This window comes from Anomaloglossus baeobatrachus, chromosome 11 (assembly GCF_048569485.1).
Source record: "Anomaloglossus baeobatrachus isolate aAnoBae1 chromosome 11, aAnoBae1.hap1, whole genome shotgun sequence".
NCBI classification, from domain to species: domain Eukaryota; kingdom Metazoa; phylum Chordata; class Amphibia; order Anura; family Aromobatidae; genus Anomaloglossus; species Anomaloglossus baeobatrachus.
The window spans coordinates 56103563-56114469 of NC_134363.1; the positions used below are offsets into that span (position 1 = coordinate 56103563).

General features: G+C 42.0%; 1 protein-coding gene across 2 annotated transcripts in view; it reads left to right on the forward strand.

Moving 5' to 3' along the window:
• MYBPC2 (myosin binding protein C2) overlaps positions 1 to 6229 on the forward strand; it is a 147637-nt gene extending 141408 nt beyond the window's left edge. For both annotated transcript variants that reach the window (XM_075327151.1, XM_075327152.1), the window contains 2 exons: positions 1545 to 1584; positions 6023 to 6229. In XM_075327151.1, the coding sequence (XP_075183266.1) occupies positions 1545 to 1555 (11 nt within the window). In that variant the 3' untranslated portion in view covers positions 1556 to 1584; positions 6023 to 6229. The remainder of the gene's footprint in view (positions 1 to 1544; positions 1585 to 6022) is intronic.
• The last annotated feature ends 4678 nt before the right edge of the window (positions 6230 to 10907 follow it).

Below are 10907 nucleotides of genomic sequence, written 5' to 3' on the forward strand. Positions count from 1 at the left end.
TGACCGATGCACATTGACACCATCTGCAGCAAGATGATGCTGCAGGTCTTTGGAGGTGGTCTGTGGATTGTCCTTGACTGTTTTCACCATTCTTCTTCTCTGCCTTTCTGATATTTTTCTTGGCCTGCCACTTCTGGGTTTAACAAGAACTGTACCTGTGTTCTTCCATTTCCTTACTATGTTCCTCACAGTGGAAACTGACAGTCTAAATCTCTAAGACAACTTTTTGTATCCTTCCCCTGAACAACTATGTTGCATAATCTTTGTTTTCAGATCATTTGAGAGTTGTTTTGAGGAGCCCATGATGCCACTCTTCATAGGAGGTTCAAATAGGAGAACAACTTGCAAGTGGCCACCTTAAATACCTTTACTCATGATTGGATACACCTGCCTATGAAGTTCAAAGCTCAATGAGGCTACAAAACCAATTTAGTGCTTCAGTAAGTCAGTGACAAGTAGTTAGGAGTGTTCAAATCAAGAAATTGATAAGGGTGCCCATACTTTTGCACCGGTCAAATTTTGTTGAAATGCAGATTGCACATTTTCTGTTAGTACAATAAATCTCATTTCAATCCAGAAATATTACTCAGTCCATCAGTTATTAGATATATGAAACTGAAATAGCTGCTGCAAAAACCCAAATTGTTATAAAGAAAAAAGATTAACATTAATAGGGGTGCCCAAACTTTTTCATATGACTGTAGATAGATAGATAGAGGGATAGAGAGATAGAGGGATAGAGAGATTGAGGGATAGATAGAGGGATAGATAGATAGATAGATAGATAGATGGATAGATGGATAGATGGATAGATGGATAGATGGATAGATGGATAGATAGATAGATAGATAAATAATAGATAGAGGGAAAGATAGATAAATAATAGATAGAGGGAAAGATAGATAGATAGATAGATAGATAAATAATAGATAGAGGGAAAGATAGATAAATAATAGATAGATAGATAGATAGATAGATAGATAGAGGGATAGATAGAGGGATAGATAATAGATAGATAGAGGAATAGATAGAGGAATAGATAGATAATAAACAGATAGATAATAGATAGATGATAGAGTTTGTCGGTGACTGTGCAATTTAAATACCGCTGCTAGTGGATGACAGCAGCATGGTTAAACCGAAATGATCGGATTAACTCCGCCCATTGATTTTTATAAGACAGATGATGGCTGTTTAAGACAGCCATCATCTGCCTGTCATGGTGCAGGTTCAGATCCTGAGGCGGCTGAATTCACACCATTACATCAGGTTGCTCAATAAAATTTCACATTGTTCCAGAATCCACAAACGTGGACCAAGTTTTCTCAAATTTCTGCTGATCTTTAGGTCTCTTGTAATAATTTATAGAGAATAGAATTTAAGTCTCAAAAATGAAGAACAAAAAGCAAAGCAAAACACATTAGAAGAAAAACTACATGTCAGTATCTGGTTTGAATTTGCAAAAATATATAGGTGAAACGTTCCCATAGAAATAAGAAGGTTTATGGTTTATTACTGACATCTGTTCACTATTTTTTTCGTAGTTCCCCAGTAAAGATGCCTCCACTTTAGTAAAAAATGACAGTAAGTATCACGTGTAAATGTGTGTAATAGTTACTTCTCCAAGGTATTGTCTGATCTTGTGGCCAGCATGGATTAACGAGCCTTATAACTAACCCGACACCTCAAGCCAGCCGGCTATAAAACACACACGGGCGTCCTCACATGCCAGAGGGAAAGCCTGGCTCTGACAATTACATTTTACAGAGTAGACGTTGGGATTTTATAGGACTGTGACTCTCTAAAAATGAGTCAATGTGTCTTCTTATACAGTGACCCATGGGCATCCCATAATTGTGATGAACCTATGACATGAATCATTGCTCAACCCAAAACATAGGAAACATACCAGTATGACAGTTCATAGACTGTGAACTGTAAGCGACTGTGAGTTTTTTCATGCTGCTAGCTGGGAAAGGGGATGAAAATTGTAAATGCATTAGCAACACTTAAGAGTCATGGCTAAAGTGTTGGCACCCTTGAAATTGTTGAATTATTTCTACCAGAAAATTATTGCAGTTACACATGTTTTGTTGAACACATGTGTCATGATCTGCGGTGCTCTGTTCTCCAGCAGAGCCAATGTTCCGTATTATGCTCCAGGTCACGGGTTGCTTCTCAGCCTTCGGGTCCTACTCTGGTGCAGGGAGGGGCCTGTGTTCAGGCACCTCATTGTGCTCAGCTTCATTAGAGAGCAACTTCACCCAGAACGCTGCCAGTCGTAGTTCCTGCTTTGCAGTGAGTTCTCTGGCTCCCATGAATTTTGCTGTTCTGATCTTGCCTCCCTACCCCATAACTTTGTTAACCTTCTCTGCCTGCATGTGCTCCTGACTCTGACGTTATCCCTCTGGCTTCTGACCTCCGGCTTGTACTCTGACCTCAGCTCCGCTCGCTCCCTGTGTACCTTATCTGACTTCCTGGCTTCTGACATCTGGCTTCTACCCTGACCTCTGCTCCGCTCGCTCCCTGTGTACCTTATCTGACTTCCTGGCTTCTGACATCTGGCTTGTACCCTGACCTTAGTTCCGCTCGCTCCCTGTGTACCTTATCTGACTTCCTGGCTTCAGACATCTGGCTTGTACCCTGACCTCGGCTCCGCTCGCTCCCTGTGTACCTCATCTGACTTCCTGGCTTCTGACATCTGGCTTCTACCCTGACCTCTGCTCCGCTCGCTCCCTGTGTACCTTATCTGACTTCCTGGCTTCTGACATCTGGCTTGTACCCTGACCTTAGTTCCACTCGCTCCCTGTGTACCTTATCTGACTTCCTGGCTTCAGACATCTGGCTTATACCCTGACCTCGGCTCCGCTCGCTCCCTGTGTACCTCATCTGACTTCCTGGCTTCTGACCATTAGCTCTGCTCGCTCCCTGTGTACCTTATCTGACTTGCTGGCTTCTGAAATCTGGCTTGTGCTCTGACCTCAGCTCTGCTCACTTCCTGTATACCTTATCTGACTTCCTTGCTTCTGACCTCTGGCTTTTACCCTGACCTGAGCTCCTTTCGCTCCCTGTGTACCTTATCTCACTTCTTTGCTTCTGACCACTGGTGTGTTTGACTTCCCTGTCTCTAGTAGCTTCTAGTGATACCTCATAGCATATCATCCCAACATGTTTATTTCCTTTGTATGTATTGGAACAACTCATAAAAAAGAGTAAAAAAAAGGCAAATTGGACATAATTTCACACAAAACATTTCAGCAAACTGCAGTCTACCTTTTTTATGTCTGTCAGCAGTTTGTTCCTCTTGGGTCTTCTCCATAGAGTTTCTTTTCATTCAGATGTGGACGGATAGTTCGTACTGACACTGATGCCCCCTGACCATGCAGAACAGCTTGAATTTCATTGGAACCTGATTGGGGCTTATCCATCATCCGGACTATCCTGTTTTGCAACTCTTCATCAATTTTTCTCTGCTGTTCACATGCAGGAATTAGCTGCAGTGACCATGGATTGTAAACTTCTTGATTATGTTATGCACCATAGACAAAGAAACATCAATATCTCTGGAGATGGACTTGTATTTGTGAGGTTGTTGATATTTCTCAACACTTTGGTTCCCAAGTCCTTAGACAAGTCTCTTCTCCGCTTTTTGTTCTCCATGCTTAGTGTTGCACACACAGACACACCATGCAAAGATTGAGTCAACTTCTCCCCTTTTTATTTGGTTTCAGGTGTGATTTTCATATTGCCCACACCTGTTACTTGTCTCAGGTGAATTTGAACAGAAACAAAGTTGTTTACCCTCAATTTTGGAAACATGCCAACAATTTTTTTTTGGGCGGGGGGGGGTTGTGGGAAATTATATCAATTTGTTTTTTTTTCTCTTATTTTTAGTGTGGATTCCAACACACACAAAGGAAAGAAATATCTGTATCACAAAACATGTGTAATTGTAATAATTGTCTGGGAGAAATACTTTTTCTGAAACAATTTCAAGGGTGCTAAAACTTTCAGCTATGACTGTATATAACCACATAGGCCTTCTTGCAGATGACAGTCAAACATTTTTAATGTGATACTTCCAAAGTATGCAGTAAAGTCTTAAAGGGATTCTCCAGTTTAGAGAAAAACCCTGTCCTCTGGGATAGGAATATATATATATATATATATATATATATATATATATATATATATATATATATATATATATATATATATATATTATATATATATATATATACACAGTTAGGGCCAGAAATATTTGGACAGTGACACAAGTTTTGTTATTTTAGCTGTTTACAAAAACATGTTCAGAAATACAATTATATATATAATATGGGCTGAAAGTGCACACTCCCAGCTGCAATATGAGAGTTTTCACATCCAAATCGGAGAAAGGGTTTAGGAATCATAGCTCTGTAATGCATAGCCTCCTCTTTTTCAAGGGACCAAAAGTAATTGGACAAGGGACTCTAAGGGCTGCAATTAACTCTGAAGGCGTCTCCCTCGTTAACCTGTAATCAATGAAGTAGTTAAAAGGTCTGGGGTTGATTACAGGTGTGTGGTTTTGCATTTGGAAGCTGTTGCTGTGACCAGACAACATGCGGTCTAAGGAACTCTCAATTGAGGTGAAGCAGAACATCCTGAGGCTGAAAAAAAAAGAAAAAATCCATCAGAGAGATAACAGACATGCTTGGAGTAGCAAAATCAACAGTCGGGTACATTCTGAGAAAAAAGGAATTGACTGGTGAGCTTGGGAACTCAAAAAGGCCTGGGCGTCCACGGATGACAACAGTGGTGGATGATCGCCGCATACTTTCTTTGGTGAAGAAGAATCCGTTCACAACATCAACTGAAGTCCAGAACACTCTCAGTGAAGTAGGTGTATCTGTCTCTAAGTCAACAGTAAAGAGAAGACTCCATGAAAGTAAATACAAAGGGTTCACATCTAGATGCAAACCATTCATCAATTCCAAAAATAGACAGGCCAGAGTTAAATTTGCTGAAAAACACCTCATGAAGACAGCTCAGTTCTGGAAAAGTATTCTATGGACAGATGAGACAAAGATCAACCTGTACCAGAATGATGGGAAGAAAAATGTTTGGAGAAGAAAGGGAACGGCACATGATCCAAGGCACACCACATCCTCTGTAAAACATGGTGGAGGCAACGTGATGGCATGAGCATGCATGGCTTTCAATGGCACTGGGTCACTTGTGTTTATTGATGACATAACAGCAGACAAGAGTAGCTGGATGAATTCTGAAGTGTACCGGGATATACTTTCAGCCCAGATTCAGCCAAATGCCGCAAAGTTAATGGGACGGCGCTTCATAGTACAGATGGACAATGACCCCAAGCATACAGCCAAAGCTACCCAGGAGTTCATGAGTGCAAAAAAGTGGAACATTCTGCAATGGCCAAGTCAATCACCAGATCTTAACCCAATTGAGCATGCATTTCACTTGCTCAAATCCAGACTTAAGATGGAAAGACCCACAAACAAGCAAGACCTGAAGGCTGCGGCTGTAAAGGCCTGGCAAAGCATTAAGAAGGAGGAAACCCAGCGTTTGGTGATGTCCATGGGTTCCAGACTTAAGGCAGTGATTGCCTCCAAAGGATTCGCAACAAATTATTGAAAATAAAAATATTTTGTTTGGGTTTGGTTTATTTGTCCAATTACTTTTGACCTCCTAAAATGTGGAGTGTTTGTAAAGAAATGTGTACAATTCCTACAATTTCTATCAGATATTTTTGTTCAAACCTTCAAATTAAACGTTACAATCTGCACTTGAATTCTGTTGTAGAGGTTTCATTTCAAATCAAATGTGGTGGCATGCAGAGCCCAACTCGCCAAAATTGTGTCACTGTCCAAATATTTCTGGACCTAGCGGTATATATATATATATATATATATATATATATACAGTATAAAGTCTAACTAACTCATTCATTCAATGTCTTGAGTTTGCTTCTAAATGAATGTCAGTAATTTAGTCTGTTTTTATATTCCCGTCTCAGGGTTTGGATGAGTCTTCTGCTGGCCTTCAACAACGTAACCGCAATGAAAACAAAGAAGAGCGTTGCCGACAGCTCGCATGTCTTGTTATGTCACTTTTCTTACTGGGCTGTTTTATTTATTTATTTGCTTTATCTGGACAGTTATATCACTGGTCAAATATGTCTTAAGATCGGAAAGATGTTATTAAAGAGTTAAAGTGACAAGTATGAAGTGTGCCGGCTACTTACTGGTCAGTTGGAGGAATAGATTAGGCAATCTCTGGTGCCCAGATCTCTAAGTAAACCTTTAAGGACATTTTTTAGGGCCAGATTATAATATGGGCAAAAAAGAGGCTAAATATAAATGGGACTTCCAACCATGTTACACCAAAGAGTTTTCACAAACCTACACCTGGACCCATTGGCATAACTAGAGTCCGATGGGCCCTGGTGCAAAATTTGGGCACCCCTTTATGTTGGTCAGATGTATGTATTTGTATGTATACATTTAGCATTCTGAATCCTATAAAGATATACGAGTTGCCCCCCCATTACATAGTAATGTCCTCCATTCTGTTCTAATGTCCCCTATCCTGGGTTCCTTCCTTGTAAATATGTCCCCAATTCTGGTATATATGCCCCCAATCCTGGTAAATATGTCCCCCATCCTAGTATATACAGTATATTCTCCATTCTAGCCCACATCCTGGTGTTCATATAGCCCCATCCTGGTAAAAATGCCCGCATCCTGGTGTATATGTCCCCATCCTGTTCCCCTCCTGGTATATACTGTCCCCCTTCTGGTATCTACTGTCCCCCTTTTGGGGCCCTCCTGAGAAATACTGTCCTCCTGCTGGGCCCCATCCTGGTAAAAATTCCCCCATCCTGGTGTATATGTCCCCATCCTGTTTCCCTCCTGGTATATACTGTCCCCCTTCTGGTATCTACTGCCCCCCTCCTGAGGCCCTCCTGAGAAATACTGTCCTTCTACTGGGCCCCTACTGGAATATACTATCCCCCTCATAGTATACAGTATCCCCTTCCTGGTATATACTGTCCCCCTCCTGGTATATATCTCCCAACCCTAGTAAATATGTCTTTGTTCTGTCTAATGCAAAAAAACAACAACATTGTACTTACCATCCCTGGCTCCCATGTCACGCAGTGTCCTCTTGTGTAGCCAGCACACAGTGGCCGGCAGCTTTTATCGGTGTCGGTGCTATTGCAACACATGACCTGATGGGTCTCTGCACCGCGATGCATTTCAGCTGGATGTGCACCCTCGGAGTTACATCCAGCTGAAGTAGGGGCTGGGGCCAGCGGATCCCCTGCACCCTAAGGCCCGGTCGTGGTTGCGAACCCTGCGACTGTGATCGTTGCCCCTCTGCCTGGACCTCATCTGTCCTGAAGGTCAATGCATTTATTGTCTTTCTTGGAAAAGGGAAATTACTATTTATTTTATTATTATATCATTCCAGATATTCCTCATTGGCCTGAAAAATTCTGTAAAAAAAAAAAAAAAAAGTTAAAATGTTCTTATGGACGTGCTCATACAGCTTTATTTCACAAAGCTTATTTTAATTTATTTGTAAATGTCATTCTTAAATATTTACCAATATTTGACATTGAAAGGAAATTCTATGGTCACATAAATCATGATTATAAACCTGCTTCAGATGGCTTAAAGGGAATCTGTCAGCAGGTTTTTGCTACCTCATCTGAGAGCAGCATGATGTAGGGAAAGAGATCCTGATTCCAGCGATGTATAACTTTAGAGGTGCAGCCGTTCTGACACAATCAGAATGTTTAGATTTAGCCATGCAGCAAAGCTGAAAGAGATTTCCCGCCCACACCAGGCTCTCTATACAGATTGTACATTGACAGTGAGGTGTCAATCAGAGGAGGGGGTGTGCCGGACCGCTGTGTATATAAGACTGTACTGAGCAATGAGATGTCCTGCTGTCAGGGGCAGAACGATCACAGTCGCAGGGGTCTGCAATTATGACCGGGCCCAGGGGTACAGGGGGCCCGAGAACCTCAGCCAGAGGCGTACCGCCAATGGCAGTACTATGGGGCCGTGAGTTAGGGGGGTCCTTCCGGTAAATCGCACTTTCAATTGCATTGCAAATGCTGATACAATTGAAAGCAATGATGAGAGGGGGAGCAGAGAATGCCCTATCTCATTATTCTCCCTCTGTGTCAGTACAGCAGAGCGTGATGACGTCACTGCTGCGTACCGCTGTGCTAGGATGTGCAGAGTGGCAGAACAGTGGACACGCTGAAGAGACTGGAGTGCAGCGGGGAATGAGGCAAAGTGAGTATTTAGGATTTAATCACGGTGGCCAGAGGAATATGGGGGCTGCATAATACTATATGGGGCTGCATATTACTATATGGAGGAATATAAGGGCTGCATACTACTATATGGTGGAATAGTGGGCTAAATAATACTATATCGGGGCTGCATAATACTATATGGGGTCTGTATAATACTATATGGAGGAATATACAGGCTGCATACTACTATATGGAGGAATATAAGGGCTGCATACTACTATATGGTGGAATATGGGGCTGAATAATACTATATCCGGGCTGCATACTACTGTATGGAGGATTAGAAGGGCTGTATACTACTATCTGGGGGTTGCATAATACTATATGGGGATTGAATACTACTATATGGTAGAATATAAGGGCTACATACTGCTATATGGGGATTACATACTACTATATGGGGGTTGCATACTACTATATGGAGGAATAGAAGGGCTGCATACTATTATATGGGAGTGGCATACTACTATATGGTGGAATGTAAGAGCTGTATACTACTATATAGGGCTGCATAATACTATATGGTGGACTATAGGAATTCATCTCTGCATGCCTAAGCTCACTGGATTTTGCTCTCCTGGATCTACTAGCCCTAGGCTGGGCGTCTCTGTGCGAGCATCGTGATCAACTCTGGACTGAGAAGCTGCGGTGGGCTGGATTTTTCTTTCCTCTAACTTTACAATAATGTTATTCATAGCGCAAATATAATGTACAGCAAAAAAAAAAAATGGATGGGGCTATATATAAGGATGGAGGACAAAGATACAAGCATGGGATGGGAAAGCTGGGTGCTGAGGGAATGAGGCTCTTTCTCTCAGCACCCAGATTTCCCATGCTCTCCTATACATCTTTAACTCAGTACCCTGCTTTCCCATTCTGTGAGATCCCTCAGCACCCAGCTTTCCCATGCTTTGATATCAAGGGCAAGCTGGGTGCTGAAGGAAAGATGTATAGCAGAGCACTGGAAAGCTGGGTGCTGAAGAGAAAATGGATATCAGAACATGGAAAGCTAGGTACTGCGAGAAAGAGCAATATTGGAGTATGGGAAAGCTGGGTGCTAAGGGAAAGAGTCTAGTGTCAGCATAATTATCTTGTACCCTAAAGGGTGCAGGGTCGGGTGGCCCAGGTCTGAATTTTGCACCAGGGCCCATTGAACTCTAGTTACGCCACTACCTCCTGCTTAAACAAACATAGCTAACAAACAGATCAGACAGTAACAAGGCAGGTATCCCTGAATTCTATGTTTTAACCCTGTTAACCCTTGTTAAGCTGCTACAAGGTAGTTCTCCATATTCATGAGCTCTGTACTGTATAAACGACCCCCACCACTGATAGGAGGCTTTCTGCCTATGCACAGTGAACACAGAAATCTGCCAATCAGTGGTGTGGGCAGGGTTAAACATGGCTCAGCAGTCCGAGCTCTGCTAGATCTGCAATGTGTCATTTATTGAGCTGCACGATGTAGTTTTGATATAATCAGTGTTTTATCAGCATCTCTGCATGAGATTATCAGTAGGGAACTTGTTAAACTGCTGCAAGGTAGTTCTGAATATTCATGAGCTCTGTATTAATGCCCCCATCACGGTTTGGCAGCTTTCTGCCTATGCACAGTAAACAAAGAAATCTGCCAATCAGTGTTGTGGAAGTGGTAAAATAAAATTGGCTGTGTGTGAGATATTCTTTGGCTCAAAAATGGTTGTTCATCTATGATCTGAAGTGTATGGAATCCTAAAAGGGAACATGTTAGCAGGTTTTTGCTATGTAATCTGAAGTATGGGCTGAGACACTGATTTCAGGGATGTGTCACTTATTAGACTGTTGTTTCAATACAATGAGTGTTTTATCAGCAGGAGATTATCATTGCCGGACCAGCTACCCAGTGCGTCCAAGTACAACCCACCCCGATGACCAATTTAGGATGATCTAACGTTTATGGGAGCCTAGAAGGGAACCTGTCAGCAGGTTTTTGCTATGTAATATGAAGTAGGGATTGAGACACTGATTTCAGGGATGTGTTAATTATTAGGCTGTTGTTTCAATACAATGAGTGTTTTATCAGCAGGAGATTATCATTGCCGGACCAGCTACCCAGTGCGTCCAAGTACAACCCACCCCGATGACCAATTTAGGATGATCAAACGTTTATGGGAGCCTAGAAGGGAACCTGTCAGCAGGTTTTTGCTATGTAATATGAAGTAGGGATTGAGACACTGATTTCAGGGATGTGTTAATTATTAGGCTGTTGTTTCAATACAATGAGTGTTTTATCAGCAGGAGATTATCATTGCCGTACCAGCTACCCAGTGCTTCCAAGTGCAACCCACCCCGATGACCAATTAGGATGATCTAAAGTTTATGGGAGCCTAGAAGGGATCCTGTCAGCAGGTTTTTGCTATGTAATCTGAAGTAGGGACTAAGAGACTGATTTCAGGGATGTGTCACTTATTAGGATGTGTTGTTTCAATACATTGAGTGTTTTATCAGCAGGACATTATCACTACCAGACTAGCTACCTAGTTCCTCCTGGATCAAACCGCTCCCAGCACAGCTAAGCAGCTTACTGTCAATA